The 19,604-nt window shown below is 46.1% G+C and overlaps 1 protein-coding gene across 1 annotated transcript in view; it reads left to right on the top strand.

Annotated features, from left to right (window-relative positions):
* The window catches only part of ANXA2 (annexin A2), a 42,135-nt gene that overhangs the window by 18,237 nt on the left and 4,294 nt on the right, over nt 1-19,604 (top strand). The window contains exons 4-8 of the mRNA XM_037054019.1: nt 9,468-9,562; nt 12,621-12,734; nt 16,190-16,280; nt 17,193-17,272; nt 18,501-18,560. Of these exons, the coding sequence (XP_036909914.1) occupies nt 9,468-9,562; nt 12,621-12,734; nt 16,190-16,280; nt 17,193-17,272; nt 18,501-18,560 (440 nt within the window). The remainder of the gene's footprint in view (nt 1-9,467; nt 9,563-12,620; nt 12,735-16,189; nt 16,281-17,192; nt 17,273-18,500; nt 18,561-19,604) is intronic.

Raw genomic sequence — 19,604 nt, 5'->3', positions numbered from 1 at the left:
AGCGTTGCATCCATCAGTTGATCCTTGTAGGTGCCCTGATCAAACCCACAGCCTTGGTGTCTCAAGACAGTGCTCCAGTCAGCCGAGCTACACGGCCAGGCGTGTGTCCTTTCCATGGACCTCCTTGCCTCGTCCACTGCAGGTCTGTTTGTTTTCTCCAGGCTGTTCGGTGCCCGGGACAGAGCCTTGCTCTGGCAGGAGAGTGCTGCCACCTTCCAGGGGGACCATCACCCCGTTTCTAACATCCTGGCTGTCCCCCCACGTCTTTCAGCCCAAACTGATTCACAGCCTCTTCTCCACGTTTTATCTGAGGAGGAGACAGAATCCATTATTTCTTGGTCTGCGTCTCATTGTATATAGCTCTTGTCACACTTGTGTCTGGATTTCTCTCCCCCCAGAATGTCAGCTTCTTGAGGGCAAGGACTTTATTTCACTAATCGGATTTAATCTTACTCACACAGCCCTTGGGACCGAGCGAGAAGGTCACCATTTAACCCAAATAAATAGTCCAGGTTTCGCAGACACCAGAGCACACGGCACATGCAGGGAGTGGGGACCCCCATGGCTGGCAGACAAGGTGGCAAAGGGCAGTTCCAGAATCAGGGCAGTGTCCGGAAGGGGTAACGGCCCTGCGGTGAGCTTTGATCTGTTTTTACAAAATGAATTTAGCTCATTCTCCTGAGCCTGCTTTGCTTCTAGTTGGAAGGGATTCAGTATTTCTTGAGTATGTTACCTAAACGCAGTGCCTGGTTGTTACGTGTTATGCTCTGGCTTGAGGTAGACTGCGCAATTACTTCCCTTAATTTATGTCTAGTTAGAAGCTGGAGAAAGCTGTGCAAAAGTAGTAATATTGCTTAATTAACAAGAGGTTTTGGAGACTTAAATCTGTAGGAGTCTCTTGGTCTAGATTGGCCTTGGGTTAAATATATACTATGGAGTGTACAACACAGCTGTGAATGGTTTACCATATGGGTCCAAATAACTAGAAAGGAAAGTCAGCTAAATTAGAAAAGGATGAATCTAGACTACATAAAATAGATTGTAATTAGAGGCAGCACAACCCTGGAGTTAGTGTAAGTGCCAATAAACTGGTACAGCTTGGGTCTCGCTCGCGCTCTGGAAGGGGAGGGTAATGCGTTGCCCTATTATTATTGCCGGTTTTGATTTGAGCAGTATTTGTGTTCTCCGGAAGGGATGTAAAGGCGGGTGATGTTTTTCCCCCATCTCATAAGCATAAGTATAGAAGCATCACTGCAGCAAGTTTCTGCACTTACTTTTTCCTTAGGCCTTTAAAATGGAACCACTGAGGATTTATTTCCGGCTTGGCCAAAAGTCTAACATCCCTCTGACAATGGTGAGCAAGCCAGGACCTGTGTTTTGGGGCTCAGGGTCACACCTGCACCCCTGGATGTGTGTCCATTCAGTTGAGAGAGCGATTAGGAATATGTGGTTTAGAAGATGCCAGAAGGCAGACTGGCTCTGAAAAGCAGCTTCTCTCATACTAGAGGGGGTGGGAGGTGAGGGCCCAGAGCAGCAAGAAGCCCTGAGTCTGAGTGAGAGGGTGCTTGTGGGGAAGGCTTTGGGGACTGCGGTGGCCCAGGTGTCTCACCCTGCTGGAAAGGAGCGGGAGAGAGTGTGCCTGTTGCTGAGGCCCCTCCCATGTGCAGACTTAACTTTCGTTGCAGTTCTCATCTTACACCACTGTTGGGGACACAGAGGGACCAGTGCTGGATCACAGCCACCTTTGCTCAGGGTGCAGATTTTCTGATGCCCTTCAGAATGACTTTTGTCTACCCCGTGGTGGTGGGGTGCAGATGCCCACCCGGGCAAAGATGCCTGTAAAACGTGGGTGAAGAATTTGCGCCCTTGCTAAACTGCAGACCTCAACTTCTGTTGCCTACCTCTCAGCTCTTCCTTTTTTTGTAAAGACTGTCCCCTTTTTTTCTCCGTGGAAATCCAAGTGTCAGTGCCACCCAGGGACGATGGGAGGATCCAGATTCCTACCTGATGTCAATGCCAAGTCAGTAAATAGCACTTTTGCTGCTGGTGAGTTCAGTGCAGGCACGTGAGGCCCTCTTGCCTCCATCCAGAGTTTTACTTTTCAGTGTCAAGAGGCCGATAGAGCAGCAGCACACGAAACGAGCTTGCGTTCTATGCATAGTCCTTTATTTGCGATTTGATTTGAATCTTGAGTGGTGGCCTGCGTTGCGTTTTTCTGCTGGTCCTGCAGAGTATTTCAGAAATGTGATTTTGCATGGAGAGCAGATGGGGGTCTGGATTACCAGAGTGCCCAGTGGGGTTACCGAATAGGTGGCACTTACTTAAATCCTTTCTAATAAGCATCTCGGCTGAAGAGAGACCAGAATGGAATGGGGACAGAAATGCGACTTCTGGGCCAAGCTTTCTCCTGAGGTACTTAGCTAAAATGACACTCTCCCTGAGTGGGGGCCATGTTCCCAGCTGGGCCAGGCTTGGGAGAGCTTCCTGGTCCCCTCCCCACCCTGTGCAGTGCTTGTTTTCTGTCCCACCTCTCAGGCAGCTGCCAGAGTTTATCAGGAAACTGGACTCGAATCTAATGTGCACTGGTGGCCGCATGTTCTCTGTGCCCTATATTTCCATAGACCAGAAACCGAATGTAATCAGGAGCCAGGCCCGTGACAGAGAAGCCAAGTGGGGAAGGTAGTAGACGTGTTCCCAGCCACTAACCCAGCCGGTCCTTTCTGCATCCCTGTAAATTGTGTTCTCATGGTCACTGTGTTACAGGATGGGAAACTGAGGCACAGGGGGGGAACTAACATGCCCCAGATGGTAAGTTTTTGCCCCATGTCACTGCTAGAGCACTACGTCTGTCGGTGCCGTGCAGCCAGATGTCTCCCGTTCACATCTGTCGCCCACCTGGACGTCTGGCTCCTGCTGAGACTCTGGAGACAGAACTCACTTCTGCTGAGTGGTCCAGAGAGGCGACTTTGAGAGCAGGAGTTCTGGCCAGGCAGTGGTACCATGGCCGATGGTGGCAAGGAGACTTTTGGGCCTCAGTGTCTGTGTGTGTGTGTGTGTGTGTGTGTGTCCCTAAAATCACCCCCAGTAGACAGATGACTTGTTGGCAGGGACTGCCTCTTTCCCACCGAGTTCTTAGTCACTGTCTCCGGAAGAGTCTTTTAGCTCTTTCTGTTGAAAAAACCCCAGATAGGTGGTCTCTTCACTGGCCACGCATTGTTACCTGAGGGGCAAATCCAGTAACATCTACTAGATTATCTATTGATTATTAAATGTGCTCATTTGTATGTACTAAGCAAGTTCCATTCTGTAGACAAACAAACACATTACTGTCCCAAATCTCTTTTAGGAACTGGTTGTGGGAGGGGTGTGGTATGAAAAAGGTATAATTTGTAAAAGGTACAAACATGACTTATAAATACAGGATCAACACATTTAATTCGCTTAAATAAGACTGGTTCAAAGGGTGATTGAGAGACTGGGTGTTTATAGGCATAGAATAAAGAATGTTGGAATGAGCTTACTGGGCTGGACACAAGACTGTTAATTTCCTACAGGGCACTGAAGCCACAACCCTCGGAGCTCTCCCTGCCGGTGGACCTAAACCTCCCAGTTAACATGTTGCTTAAGAGAGCCTCTACCCTAGTCAGTACCACGTAGCAGCGAGTCAGGTGGGAGCACGCACCTGCACAGACCTCTTGGACGGGCCTCCTAGGCGCACTGGGAGGGCGTGCAGTCTTTCTCTTTCTTTATTTTCAAGCTTTGGATAATTTCCTGTAGCAGAAGGCAGGATAGCCCGATTCAGTGAGCCTGAATCCTTGTTTGAATCCTTTAATCCTTGTTTGAATGCCAGCTCTGCTTATGTGAGTCCCTGCATTTTTAAAAAACATTATTTATTTATAAAGATTTTAATCATTTTTTAAAGGAGAACAAAGGGAGAAAGAGAGGAAGAGAATCATGGATCGGTTGCCCCTCACGGGCCTCCAACTGGGGACCTGGCCCTCAACTCAGGCATGTGCCCTGACGAGGAATCAAACAGGCAACCTTTCGGTTCACAGACTGTCACTCAACCCACTGAGCCACACCAGCCAGGGCTTTATTTATTTTTATTTGTTGATTGTGGAGAGAGAGATCAATTTGTTGTTCTACTTATTTAGGGATTCATTGGTTGATTATTGTATGTGCCCTGAGCCCTGACCAGAAATGGAACCAGCAACCTTGGCATGTCCGAATGACGCTCTAACCAATTGAGCTGTGTGGCCAGGGCCACAAGTCCCTGCTCTCTGTGAGCATCGCTTTCCTCAGTGAAGTGGGTAAAATTCTACCCACCTCGCCTGGATATGGTAGAATTACATGATAGAATGGTGTAAAGCACCTGGCAAAATGCCTGGCACCTAGTAGGTACTTAGTGACTGGCTGGCTTGATATTATAAGTAAAATAGGTCCACACCTCTGCAAATATGGCCCTCTCCTCTCAGTGGCCTGCCTTGGACCTCGATGTGAAGATGATCTCTTCTGAGGTTTGGTAACGATAGGCTCAGTAATCTAAGCCAAATCATAGTTTTTTTCCAGGATCGAGATAATGAGAAGATCTGGGCAGTGTGTAGTTTCTAATCAGTCAGCCCCGCCCGACAGCCTCCCGTGTCCCTCATCAAACAAAATGAGATCCATTTTCTGTGTGCAGCCAGCGTGTCTTGGCAGATGTGAGTCAGCATCCTGTTCAGAATGGCCTCCTGGTTCCTTGCCCGTGGACCATAAAGACATTTTCCGTGGAGTGCCAGATGCCGAGCTGACTTGGGGTTTCCTCCCACAGAGAGGAGGAGGAGGAAGCTCCAGGAGGCCGATTTCGTGGTTTGGGATCCAACCATTATTTTAGACTGCAAGTGTTCTTTAGGTTTTAAAAATACAGCCTGTGGTTTAAGGAACCCACGACCCCGGACCTCTGTGCTTGAGCCCTGCCTCTGTGTTGAGCCCTGCCGTCAGCAGCGCCTCCCTGTGGCGTCACTGGGCAGAGCTGCTGCTGCGGGTTCCCTGCCCTTCAGGGCAGTGCCTGACCGTTCAGGGGTCCCAGCTCAGTGTGGGAAACAGTTTGTAGTCAGCTGACCATTTTCATTGAAGGAGTAAAAGCTTACAGACATTATGGTGCTCTTTCCCATCAGGAGCCAAATAAATTTGTCTTAGATCCTCACCGGTCTTGAAAATCTTAACCTCTGTTTGAAAATAATTTTTAACAAAAATGTATTTATTGTTTTTGAGAGAGGGAGATTTATTGTTCCACTTATTTGTGGATTCATTGGTTGCTTGTATGTGCCCTGGTGGGGGCTCGAACCCAGAACTTTGGCGTGTTGGGACAACACTCTAACCAACTAAGCACCCAGCCAGGACAAAAATAAACTTTTTTAAATCTAAAAAAAAAACCCCTGCATGGACCACGAATTTCTGCGTTCTCACCCACATTCTGTAGGACCCCCCCACCCGTATCACTGCTTCCCAGTGTGAGCCTTTGCTTACATTGCTTTGTGACCTTCCGCATCAAACACAAGTGCAGTGGATGGAAAAGCACCACTCGGGTTTGTTGTTTTTCTCTTATTCTTTAGCCCCAGCCACACAGTTCCATTTAGACCCCGAGCCCTTCGGCCCAGCAAACACTTGCCTATTACATGGGAACAGCGTGAGCCGTCAGAAGGTACAGACGCAGAGGGGCGGAGCCTCATCTCCTGAGCATCTGTGTCACCTCCGTTAAAGCGTTCCTCCTGGTCCGCACTCACCGTCCACTGTTGACGCTGGCTGTGCTGACCCAGGGAGCCGAGTGTTCAGGGCTCGTTCTTCAGCTACATCCTGGGCAGAAATGATGAGTCACCGGGTGACTCTGGCAGCTCCACCTGTGCTGGATGGTTTTCCACAGGAATAAGCTGTCTCACCAATTATGGTAGCAGGTCAAGAGGAAGCAGCAGGGCTCTGAAGAGAGGGGGTCAAATCCCACAGGCCGCTGTGTGTATTCTGGTGTTTTGACATAGGAGGTGCCCTAAGGGGCTTTGACGAGGCAGTTGATCCTGGGCTCCATGATTTTTTCATCTTTTCAGTTCAATGGGAAGCTTGCAGACAATGGTGTGGGAGAAACAGCTGATGTAGGTGAGGTTCTCAGAAGGCAGAGTACTTCAAGGGCTTCCACTTGAAGAAATAACCTCCTTTTAATTTCTCTGTAGTTGCTAGTATTAGTAGTTTTGTGAAGCATCAGCTTGTTCACTCCTAAGATCTACCAGCATGTTGGAGGCTGCATCTCAGCAGGCTGCTTGGTTGGTAAATAATTTAGGTAAAACACATTTAGATTCCTTCCAGCTCGAGCAGTTACTGCCTCCTAGGTGAGATTCAGGTTAACTACCCGGGCTCTTTATGAGGATTTCCAATAATTGGATTGAATTCCGACTCAGTGGGCTGGACGCTTAGGCGCTATGAACAGAGAAGCAGAAGGCAGTTTCACTGACTAAGAGCACGGACTGCACTGCAGTTTGTGCAGTGAGCTCTTTGTAGGTGTTACTTCCTGCCTGGGTTCTGGGGACAAAGGTAAGCATTTCTCTACCTGAAGTTGTAGACAACCCTACACCTGATAGATGCAGTTGGTAGAAGTGTACTTGACAGTCTTGTATGTGGGGAGGTTGCAAAGAGTTTCCATTCCTTACCTGTGCTTAGCCATCTCTGTTGGTGACTCTTGGTGGCTCCTAAATGATCACTGGGGAGGTTGCTGAAATGCTGCTTCCTGGGTCCAAAGTCCTAGAGGGCCTTTGATCAACAGACCTCAGGTGGGACCCAGGGGACTGTGCTTTTTAGTAAGTGCTTCATGTGGCTCTAATTCAGGCGGGCCCAGAACCACATCTGACACAAATATAACTTTGCATTTGTCCCCAGGGGAGAATCGTTTTTTTTATGGTTCAGTGTTCTTGGTGTGCTTTCAGGTCAGCAACCCCAAAATTGATTTCAGGAAATATTAGGATTGAAGTTAGAGGATATAATTGTATTGTGTTGTTCTCTAGCATTTTCAAACCTGGGTAAGAAAGTTAAGTATAAAGCAAAAAATGTGTCTATAAACAAGTGGGTATTTTTTCTTTCTTTTTTTTTAACTTAGTGATTTGAGAGACAAAGAGAAACACTGATTTGTTGTTCTACATATTTATGCATTCATTGGTTGATTCTTGTATTTACCCTGACTGGAGATTTGAACCCTCGATCTTGGTGTATCAGGACTGTGCTCTAACCAACTGAGCTACCCATCCAGGGTGTCAGTGGTTTTCCTAATATAAAGTTAGAGCCATAAAATAGAGCCAGGGAGAGTGCATATACCGGGGAGCACACCTGTGTGGAGGTAGGTGTGCGTGCAGGTGCACGTGCCCAGACACCTGTCCGCTCAGGTAGCCTTCAACTTTCACGAGTCTTTGCATAAATCTATCCTGCCCATACCTAACTGAGACTAAATACGTTAAAGCTCAATTCTGTCAGTGTTTGGGGGAAGCAAACTGAAGATTGTGGCTCAAGCCCCTTCTGGAGATGAGGAAGCAGAGACCCAAGCAAGGCAGATGCTTATACCCGTGATGTCTGCAAGGCGGGGCCTCAGCCTCTGAGTTCAGTGTCTTCATCTATTCACTGGGAAGAGAAATAACTATCTCCACGGGTGATTAAATGACAGTTGTTAGGATGTTTTGGAAACCAAAGAGAAGTATATAGTTCTGGCTCCTAATTATTATGCAAAGTCACTAGCTGATTCTCGATCATGGCTTGCATGTCACTCGCAGGGCATTTCAAAAACCCTTTTATGCTCATTATGGAACTTTGAAAGCATATAATCAAAAGAAAGAAAACCTTAAAATTACCCATAATTCCGTCACTCAGATGATTGTTATTAAAAATTTGGTGTAAAGGCTTTTAGATATTTTCTTATACATGCATATGTATTTTATAAAATTGTGTTATGCTTGATATCCTGCTTTGCAACCTATATTATTTTTTTATTTAACAGTGTTGTTTTTTTACTTAACAGTATATTGTGAGAACATTTTTCCATGTCAATTAATACTTTATACCATTTTATTTGACTGTAATATTCCATTACATAAACAAGAACATTTATTTAATCAGATGTCTCTTAGTGAACGTAGGACTTTTTCTTCCCGTATTTTTGATATTCTACAAAAGGCTGAACTATGCATCCCTTATACAGCAGTTGGACTTCCGGGTTGACACTCTGAAATCAGAGCTAATGTAATAGAAGCTGCAGTTAACATAACTGACTCACATACAGGCATGAACTCACTTTTATTTTTATACCCAGAAATTCTAACTTTCGGCTTTCTGATCTTTCTAACGTGCCTGAGAGCTGGGGGCCCCTTCTCTCTCTGCCCGCTCGTTGCCTCTGCTCCGGAGTGTCGCAGTTCTGGCCTTTCTGTCGCTCTGGGACGTCTGGCTGCCCCTGGGCCAGGCTGTTCGCAGTGTGCGCGTGACCTCGTGGGCCTGGTGACTCTGCTCCCTCGCCCAAGGATCATTGCTCACTTGTGGCAAAGACTCTTTATTAAACAAAATTCATATTCAGTTGAGAGAGATGCTTGGCCTTCTGAATTCCTAAAATCATGCTTTCTTAAGGTAAATGGCATGTTAGGAGTATTTCTGACATAAAATTGGAAACTTTCAGATCCCAGAAGGCATTGCTTATCTTTGTCAATGCACATGTTCCAATTAAAATAGGTACTAAAATATTTTGGTGGCACTTCAAAACTCCCAATTTAGATTTAATTTAGATTAAAACACTTACTCTTTTTAATAAAGCTATAAAATTGATTATTAAAATTGCCTATTGAAGATTAAAAGCAGTGGAATGTTTATTTTCCTTACAAAACAATTTGGTCTTCAACAAGTATGATTGTATTAATCAATTATGCTATTAAAATACAACTGCCGTATTAAATATGACTCATTTGTCATGACAGCTTCTATAATTATAGAAATTATACCTAGCTACTTTGTATAGTCATACTCCTGTAGATAAATATAAATAATCATCTCTATTAATTCAGTCCGCAGTTACTGTCTATTAAATCCCCAGTTAAATAGCAATTTGGGGACTTTCATTTAAAATCCTTCTAAATCTTTGTTGTTCCATTTGACTGCCAGAGCACTACAAATGCACCTCCTACTGTTGATTCCAGAAACCTATTTATGAATAAAGTAGTTTTTTAAAATGCAGATATTAAAAAGGCCCAGTTAGGCTTGAGGTATGAAGTGGTCAGGAAACAAAGGAAGGCAAGCATACACATTGGGGTGGAGGATGATGACAGAGAGAGAGAGACCAAATTTTGATGTCCTGGCATTTTTACTTGGAAAACAGTATATACATTTTTATTTGTAAAACTGTTTCAAACCTTCTGTATAAGCCCAAAGGACCAGAGCATACGACTAACTCTTGGCAACTTGCATTCCCATAGGTGTGGATGAGGTCACCATCGTGAACATTCTGACCAACCGCAGCAATGAGCAGAGACAAGATATTGCCTTCGCCTACCAGAGGAGGACCAAAAAGGTACAGGCAGTCTGGGGGACGGAGGGCACGCCTTGTGGAGCTTCATTCCTTCAGCCATTGCTTTTTCATTTCATGCCTTCTGGGTTGTGCTAGCAAGAGGCTTCTGGAGCCCGTGGGGGTCCAAGGTTTCCTCTTACAACCTTGTGAGAGCCACAGCTCCCACACACGTGGCCCCTGGAGTGCGTGGAGCCCTCCCACAAACACCATGCGCTCCTCCAGCCCCCAGTGTGGGTGGGAGCAGTTCTGGGAGTAGAGAGTCAGAAAGCCAGAGGTTTTAACAACAACAAGTACCATTTATTGAAGGCTTACTTTACGCCAGGCACGTAGTTTGTTTGCATGTAGCAGCAGCTCGTTTCATCTTTATGACTTCTGCTGGCTCTTGATAAGATGTTTCTAATTTAATCTTAGGACACTTGGCTCCAGCCAATATTGATCCTGACGTGCTCCTCTCGTTCTTAAAAAAAGACAGCAACACTTGAATTCTAAGAGCTTTGCAGTGAACGGACTTAATAGTTTGTTTGGTCTACCAGGCTATCTTCGACATGCCATGTTCCCTCTCTTTAAAGGGTCTTTGTGTGCTTGTTCCCTCACTTGTCCACGTTAAAGGACAACCCCGGGCTTATTTATCCTTTATTTTGTTGCAGTGTCAGGACATTTTATTTTTAAGAACGGGACGCTTTATTTTTAACTTCTTGCTATTAAAAGCTTCAGATTTATTCTTGGATGCTGCAGCAAGTGTGGCTTCCTGCAGGTCCTGTTTGACTTACGGCTTTCACTCGTAGCCCCCGTGGAGGTGAGCTGGAAGCGTTCTGGAGAACATTCCTGCTCTTGGGGTGGACGTGACCACCAGGGTTCCGGGAGTTGCAGGCCAAGCCCTGTTGTGGCTCCTTCCCTCGCCTCCTGAAACTGTTGGAAAGGACAGAAAAGGAAGGAAGGCATCTGGCTTCTTTCATGTCGTGTGCATTAAAATGTTTCTTCCTGTTAGACTTATAGTAATCTGTAGTGAGGCACAAAAGGGAGTGTATTATTTCTCCACTTCCCCAGTGGAATCTGTGAGCTGGTGGAAGTGCATTTCCGTTGGCCCAGAAGGCCCGCCTCTTTGGACAGTGTGCCTGTAATTGCTCCTCGGCTCTCACTCTCAGGGTGGGGTCTGGGAATGCACTTGGGTATGTACACAGAAGTGTACAAGGGAACATAGAAGCCTGGATCTTGATTTCAAGTTGGATGGAGGTCAAAGCTGTCATGTACTCTGTTGGAGGGAAGATATTGCTAGAATCATAATGGGGTTCAGTGACCTCACAGTCTTTGCTGGGGATAACTCACAAGTCTGTGCTGTGAGTTGTCCTGATTCATCTCTCAGCCTTGGGCTAAGGAAAATTATCATTTTTTACAGGAAGATACATAAATTCCTTGAGATAATTTCGGAAGGAAATCCTGGACACAGACCTTATTGTTTTGAATGAGTTGTTTGCCTAAGAAAGGAGAAAGCCCATAGTGCACATCACTTTAGGGATATGACCCAAGGCTGCCAAGGCGATAAACTTGAACAGTGTGGGCAGAGCTAGGAGAAGTGGGTAGGAGCTGGGAGAGAGGTTGATGTTTTATTGCTTTCATGTTCAAGCAGGTGCCAGATGCCAGGCTTCTCCGTATAAGGAGAGACTGTTTTATTTATCAAACATTTCTAGGGGTTCTGTTAAGCGCGAAGCCTCGTGGCAGGCATTGTGAGAAGCAGGAAGTTGAACGCCCATGAGGTATTTATAATAGAAGTGGAAGAAGTTTGTAGGTACACAGATGCTATTTGAGGGTTGAACAGAGCCTGGGTAGAGGGGCGTGTCAAGGGTAGGCGGAGTTTGGAATTACCTAACCTCAAAGTTCCAAATGGGAAAATTGGTACTAAATTTGGAAGGTGTTGCTTTTAAAGTCCCCTCCTACGAGCTACATGTAACTGGGCCAGCGGGAAGCAGGAGAAAGTCGCTGGTGAGAGGGTTGGGCCGATGAGTCCTAAGATCCCTCCAAGCTCTCAACCTCTGGGAATGATTTGAGAAAATTCTCTCTGAAGTAGGTTGCACATCACTCTCCGCTCCTGCAAGTACCTGTAGGGGCTGAACACTGTGTCAACAGCTGCCGTGGGGCTGCTGGAGAGCAGGAGAGAAAGATAGGAGGGTGAGAAGAGGATGGGAAAAGTGAAAAGAGAACAGAATAATTCCCACAGCAGGATGCCGGTGTCAACCCCCCTCCATTATTTGTAGGCCGTGTAATCCCCCAAAAAGCTGCATTGAATTTTGGGGTGTCTGCTTACCACCACAGGTGCCAGCTCAGACCTCACCTGGGGTAAAATCTGTGTTAATGTGACAGTGGAATCCTTAAGAAATAATATACCATGGAGAAGTCGATGGGGTAATTGGGGTGCTTTAGCCCCACCACCGTCACCATCACCCTGTCCCAATTTGCTATGGACAAGTAGATCTTTCTGGGTCCTAGATGAAGTGTCTTGTGTGGGAAAGCTTCATGAGCCACTGCCAGACATACTGGGGCCTCTGGGCCCTTTGGGAGACTTTTTTGGGAGCCACCCTTGGCACAGCGGTACACACACCTTTTACAGGAGGCTCTCAGCAGGTAACAAGACCTCTGTTCCCTGGAGCACCGCCCACCCCAACCAGCTCCCTCTTAGCAGGGGCCTTGATGACCCAGAAAGTGCCCCATCTTCCACTGGCTGTTGCCACATGCAAGTGTATTGGAAAATGCCCTCATTCATTGCTTTCGAAGAAATTGCAGACCACTCTGATTTCTTTTTGATGATTGAGGGGGAGAAGGCAACATCAGCTAGGATTTGAAGGGGTTTTTTGGTCCGAGCAAATTCCCATCTTTCGGTTTCTGCCACCTGTGTCTCTTGAAGGGCCTGCAGGGGAGGGGCAGTTTGATCCAAGACCCCTGAATAGTCAAGGAATCGCAGTCTGCTACACACACACATCACTTTTCCTTTCATTTTACTCACCAGTTTTAAAGTGAATATATTGGTTACCACAAGTTTTCCATGTTTTTGCTGTTTTTTCTAAAGGAACTTCCGTCAGCGCTGAAGTCAGCCTTGTCCGGCCACCTGGAGACGGTGATTCTGGGCCTATTGAAAACACCTGCTCAGTATGACGCTTCCGAGCTGAAGGCCTCCATGAAGGTAAACGCGTCAAGGCTGTCAAATCTGCCGTTAATATTTGTGAATTGCAGCGTTTTGAGTGTAATTAGGTGATTTTCGGTTTTGTTGAATTCTCATTTGGAACCATCTTATTTGGAATGAACTGCATCTAAAAGTCTCAGGATTTGTACCAAAAATATTTCCATTACTTTTTTTTTAAACTGTAAAGAAATTTCATGATGCTGAGAAGTCAGTTACCAGCTGCTACTGCTTGGCACCTGGGCAATTGAAACACCATTTGGAGAAACTACTTCCTTGATTACACTTCCTCCTTAAAAAAGATTTGTTTTGATATTAAGGCAAAAGTAAACTCAGAGGTTTTGTTAAGGGAGGCAGCTAATTCTGCCCATGGTCTTGGGTGTTTCTTTTTCTGACCTCCTTGTCAGTTCCATTGTTTGATTCAAATTTGGGCAGAACAGCACAGTGCACATAGAGTGATTTCAGATTGTGAATGGTATCTGTTTTGTTTAAAGCATGGTAGCACGTTATCTTTTGTTTTTCTTTTCAAAGTTATTTTGAACCTGCAGTTTTAGTTTAAATTTGTCAAAATTCCAGTTTGGAAACCCTCTGAATGTTGCGTGCACCTACAGCGTCACGTGTTATATAATTGTAACAGATGCACAAACGGAAGTGCGGGTGGCAGCCAAGCGTCACAAGACCCTTTGCAGTGTGCGCCCGCATCACTGAGCAATCGGACACTGCCCTCTGCCGATAGACCGGGGGAAAGCCTCCGCCTTAGGGGGAGAGCTACAGAGCTGATTTTTTATTCTAAGTCCGGGAGGCGTTTCCTGTGATGCCACTGTTCTTGAATTATGAAGAGACTGACCTGTCCCCGGAGCGAATGTCATGGTTCAGTTGTCATCCCTTTCCCCAGAGAGCACCCCGAGAGTGAGTTAGCTTCACACAGCAGGCATTTCCAGGGCCTGGAACTTGATAGGTCGCTCAAGGCTGCGGAAAGATTTGTCGTGAACTCTTTCTTTCTTCACACTCCAGGTTATTTGAGCAGACTTGCTCTGAGTTCCCTAAGTGGGCGATAGCATCGCAGGGAAGGCATTATTAAGGGTGATAAAATGTCAGCAGCACTTGGTGTGACCCTGCTCGATGACAAGAACACTCCTGAGAGCCCGGTCGTGGGGCCTTTGGAGGCGCAGATGAGCTGGCCTCTCCCGGGTTTCTCCTGACCGTCATCACTTCGTATCAGTTTATCTTATTTTCATCAAGTGTTCATTTAGTTGTGGTTCATGCAGTTTTGCTAGTATCTATTACCAGGATGGGTGACTTGAAACAGACTTGTTTGAGACGTCAGTCACCGCTGTAATCTATGTGACTGGGTCCGATGAAAGGTGCTTTGACTTCCAAGCCTTTGACCTTGCGCCAGCGCGTGCATTAGCTGCCACAGCCGAGTACCCTTCCGAAACCTGTAAAGCTTGAAGTGGCATTAACTGAACTATGCTTTAAAAACTCTTTTTTTTTTTTTTGCTTGTTTTGACTTCTGGCAATACCAGTGGCAGAAGTACCACATGTACAGTAGAAGTCGTCCTTGTGATAGGAATGGTGGATAATCTGTGGCGAACTTGGGCTGAGTGGTAGAAATCGCCAAGGTCACCTTTGAACATAGAGATAAAAAAGCACTATGAGAATTTTCAGATATTAACACTGGTGTATCAGTGACGGAAGGAACTAGACCTTACATTGTCTAACTGCTTTACATTTCTACGGTTTCACGCTATAGCATTTTTCCCAGTGCATGAGTTATTTTTAGGTGAAAACTGCCCTCTAAAATATTTAAAGATGCTTGGTAATCATTCTATAACATTTGTATAGAATGCTTTGTAGACCTTTTGCTAAGGAAAGAAATTTTGGCTTTGCTAGAACCTTCAAGATTAAAAGCTCTGTGGGAAGAGCATTGGCTCATAGATTATATTAAGAATAAAATTCAAAATTAACCATTAACCTGAGGCTTAGTTTATATTACACAAACCCCTTTTCAAGAGGATATAAATTCTAATAAGTTTAATTAATAGCTGACATACTTTTCATGTGTATCAGTAAGTTTCTTATTGTATTAACACCTTGTAATTGATCTACATTTTAAACAGTTGTAATTCTACTTAGTTCAAAGTGAATATTTCCATATTCGGAAAGACAAGTATTAGAGAGTCCTCATTATTAAATCTTGACTTTGATCATGAAGTCAGCTTTGAAATATATGTTTCAGGGAGTCCTTTCAAGCTATCTGGCATGCTCAAAAGTGTGTATATTAAATTTGAATACGTCACCCATCAAATTCTTATTCCTTAATAAAGTGTTGGTGTCTAGGTTTATTTGGCACTTCATTATTTCCCTTTGCTTCCCTAAAATGCCTGGAGAGTGCATAGTAATCAAGCAAAAATGGAAATACAAGAATAAAATTTTTAACATTAGCCCAATTTTACATTTCAAAGAGGTAAAGCTAAAAATATCATCTTATCTATACCTATTCTTGGTTTAAAAAAAAAGAAATTTCTAATCTAATGGTGTTAGCTGCAAACGACAGCATAAAATCTCTGTATTCCTTTATTTTATTAGTTTGTGTTTTTTAATTTTTATTTATTGATTTTAGAGAGAGAGGAAGGAGGGAGTGACACAGACAGACAGACATCAGTTTGTTATTTCACTTATGCACTCACTGGTTGATTCTTACATGTGCTCTGACTAGGGATTGAAACCACAGCCTTGGCATATCGGGGTGGCGCTCTGACCACCTGAGCTACCCAGCAATGGCTATTCCTTTATTTTCAGTTACTGAGCAGAATTGTTTAATTCAAAGAGTTACTTCCACCCTGGCTGGTGTGACTCAGTAGATTGAGTGCTGGCTTGTGAACCAAAGGGTCGCCAGTTTGATTCCCAGTCAGGGTGCATGCCTGGGTTGTAGGCTGGATCTCCAGGAGGGGGTGTGTGAGGCAACCACACAGTGATGTTTCTCTCCCTCTCTTTCTCCCTCCCTTCCCCTCTCTCTAGAAATAAATAAATAAAATATTTTTAAAAGTTTTTTTCCACCTCTTAAAATGATGGGTGACTATAGAAATTGAAATATAAAGAAAAATGGGAATAAGAAGAAACTCATTTTATAAGCCCATCACTAAAAGGCAAACACTTAATATTTTGGCGTGTCTCCCCATATACCACACACACACACACACACACACACACACACAAATATTTGAGCTCAAATATGTCACTTATACCACTTGATATTCTGGTAAAACATTTTTTGGAAGAATAAAAAATAGCATTAGCTTGTGCTAAGGAATGCAGGGCAGACCCCTCAGCAGGAACATGGAAGGGAGCGTGCTAACAAACACAGTCATGTTGGCCATTTACCGGACTGAGACCAGAGAAGTAGGGAAAAGGCAAGGAGGACTTCCCTGCTAAAGTTTCTGATGCCTGGTTCACAGGGGCTGGGGACTGATGAGGACTCTCTCATTGAGATTATCTGCTCAAGGACCAACCAGGAGCTGCAGGAAATTAACAGAGTCTACAAGGAAAGTGAGTAACTCTAGGTCTGTGATGCATCCTCTCTGCCCAGTTTCTCTGGCCCCCTTCCTAGCTACCAGGATAGGATGCCCGATTACATAGGCAGAAATGCCTGTGCTCCCTCCAAGGGTTTGCCATGGTCCGGGTACCTCTCCTTCACCTCCTGATGGCCGGCCCAGGTTTTGATTATTACATTTCGGTAGAATGTCTACAAAAGGAAAGACAGGAGAGAAATCAAAATACATTAGAAAGATCTGATGGGAGATGTAGAAAGTATACATGGATTTCATTTATTGGGTGCCATCCGGTCTCTGCTCAAGAGGTTCCCGATTCTGGACTGGATGATTGTGGCAAGAAGTTCGTGGACCTGTGTGCACCAAGCAGTATAGGAGGCTGTAGGTAGAATAAATGATGCAGCATAAGTGTGTGTGTTACTATGTTTCAATACAGATGCTATTTTGAATAATATAATGGACATTCATTCACAAGAACTACTTAATTCTTACTAGGTTTTGCCATTGTGCATTTTTTCAGTCACTGGATAATAAAGCACAATTGTGTGTGTGTGTGTGTCTTTGTGTATGTGTGTAGCCCTTCAAATGTTTTGATGTTCAGAATGAGTATTCATAGTCCAGGAGGTTGGGAACCAATATTTTAGCCGCAGAAGACATCACTGATTGTAGGTAGGCTTGAGTACCCCTGACCAGAGCCAGCTCTGTCTGTCCCTCGTTACGGATGATAACCGGGACTCTGATTTAGTGAAGGTTCAGTTCATTCTAGGAAACCCACTTGCATCTGGGCAGGTACATCATGCTGCCACAGCCATTTCTGCTTTTCAGAGGCTTCGTGGGCAGGGGGTGATTGGAGTGCGTGGCTGGCTGGCTGCACAGGCAGGAGGCTAACCCCTAGGTTTTGTTTTCCAAGTGTACAAGACTGACCTGGAGAAGGACATTATTTCCGACACATCTGGTGACTTCCGCAAGCTGATGGTTGCTCTCGCCAAGGTTGGTTTCCGGTTTATTTCTTTGTCCCTACTTCCTCCCAAGGCAAGTCACATCCCTCATTTTATACTCGGAAGCAAATTCACCCAGTCGTCTGTGCCTGCACCGGAAATGGCAGCTGCATTTTCGACAGTGGGTCTGCACGGTCACTGTGGATTGTTGTCACTTTTGTGTGATAGGATTTGTTATCCAGCAGAACTGCACAGGCTGGTGGACTCTGGGGGCCAGAGGAGTGACAGGCAGCTCTCTGTTCCTGGCCTGGATTTCCATGCCAGCCCTTGCCATGGGACTTTGGGAAGGTCACTTTCCCTCTGTCTGTGGTCACCGGGGACCGAGTGGGAAGCGACTCCCTTGTTTCTTTCTCCCGATTTCACTTCTTAGGAGATTTGCCTGTGCAATCTTTGGCCTGAAGAGGGTCTGGGAGGGCTTTGTTTGCCAATGTGAGCGCATTAATGGGAAGGACAGGCATTTCTCTTCTGAATCCGAGTTCTGACCAGTGTGCAGTTTAATGCCTACATGTCAGAGGAGGGAAGAGAAGTTATGTTCTCCAGGAACCCTGGTGACAGATGGCTGCTTGGCACGCTGCGTCCTGCCCCCGTCACATCTCCGTCACTGGAGCAGCTCCGTGCCGCTGCCCCACTCTCCTCTTTTCTGCCCGCCCTGTGCACCACCATCCACTGATCCTTTTGCAGTCCATTTTCACTGTTTTAGTCCCCAATCTAAACCCATTTCTGCTGCATCAAATCCACTTTCTGCTTTCTTAGAAAGTCCTCTATACCCTGGTTCTCCCTAACCTGATCTTCCCAGGGTTCCCTCACCAGCTGCTCCAGCTGGGCATCACCTCACTCATCCGGGCTGGCAGGTGCTCAGCCTCCCCTGTGCTGCTCCTTCTGTGCGGCTTTCTGCCCCCGCCTGGCACCAGCCCCATCTGACTCGTCCTTCTGGGCTGCTCAGCCCTTCCCCCGTCCCGCCGGCGGTGCTGACTCCAAGGGGCTTGGCCAGGGCTGGGTGCCGTGGAGCAGGGAGGATGTGAGGCACAGCCGCCCCGTCACTGCCTCGGCCGTGTTATCCCTCCTTGGCCTTGTCTAGACTTACTTCATCGTGAAGAAACAATGTTAAGTGGGTGTTTGTTCAACAAATTAAGTAATGGCTTATCAGAATTGGAGAGAAAACTAACTTTGAAAATGTGCAAAGGAGTATATTTGATGTTCTTTTTATTTTCCTCTTGTAGGGTAGAAGAGCGGAAGATGGCTCTGTCATTGATTACGAACTGATTGACCAGGATGCCCGGGTGAGTACCAAGGCTTTTTGGTGCGAGTTTCTGGATAGTTTGTATAGTAACTATCTGTCCTGTGTGACGAGTCACCTCCAAAGATGAACTTTTACCATCACTCGGTTTCCCAGAAAGGGGAAACCGTCTCTGTGGGTCAGAAACTGGGGAGTGGCTTGGTTAGTTGGTTGTGGCTCAGGCAGACAAAATGCTGAGCAGGCCTACAGCCTCCCGAGGGGCTGGCAGGGTCAGGAGGCTCTGCCGCAGGACGGCCCACCCACATGACTGTGGGCAGAAGGCCTTGGTGTGTCTCCACACGGGCCCCCACGGGGCTGCCCGAGTGTCCTCACAATGTGGCAGCTGGCTTTCCCCATAGTGAGTGATCCCTGGGAGAAAGCGAGGAGGAAGCCAAGTGTTCTGAGACCTAATCTCTGGAGTCACACTGTCACCGTGCCCTGATCTCTTCACTAAGATTGAGTCACTCTGTCCAGCCCACTGTCTGTGTCAGGGGAAGTAGCCGCCACATTTGGAGGGGAGGAGTGTTAGAGAGCCTGTGGTCTTCGTGTTCGCTTTCTGGGAGCCCTGGCCATTACCAGCTGTTCCCTGGCACTGCTGGTGTCGGCGGCAGGATCCGCTGTCTGACTTACGGAGGCGCTTTGCAGCTTTGAGGGTGTGGGAGCAGCACTTTCTGCAGGGTGTGATGCAGCTGTGCTCACTGCTGTGCATTCGGTACAAGGGACGCCAGCAGAGGAAACAGTATGAGAAAGCAGAAGAAGACGGCAGAGGCACAGCAGAGACTGGGAGTGGGAGACCGGCAGGGTGGCAGAGGCCCTGCCTTCTTTCGGACTCTCGCTGGTTCTAGTCCCATAATCCCTGAGAACTGTTTGTTAACTGACTCACATCACTATGAACTACATATCTTTTCCCAGAGGGTCAGTCACTGCCTCAAGACAGTGACTGCATAAGAGCTGCAGAACAAAATTTATTTAAATTTGTTTTCATTTTAAATTTCAGTATATTTCACACAACACCATTAGCAGGCAGTAAGGGTTTTGGATAAAGCAA

This window comes from Sturnira hondurensis, unplaced genomic scaffold, assembly GCF_014824575.4.
Source record: "Sturnira hondurensis isolate 20B ecotype Veracruz unplaced genomic scaffold, ASM1482457v3 Scaffold0008196, whole genome shotgun sequence".
NCBI classification, from domain to species: Eukaryota; Metazoa; Chordata; class Mammalia; order Chiroptera; family Phyllostomidae; genus Sturnira; species Sturnira hondurensis.
The sequence above is the reverse complement of the archived record's forward strand: the minus strand, read 5'-3'. Positions and strand labels throughout refer to the sequence as shown.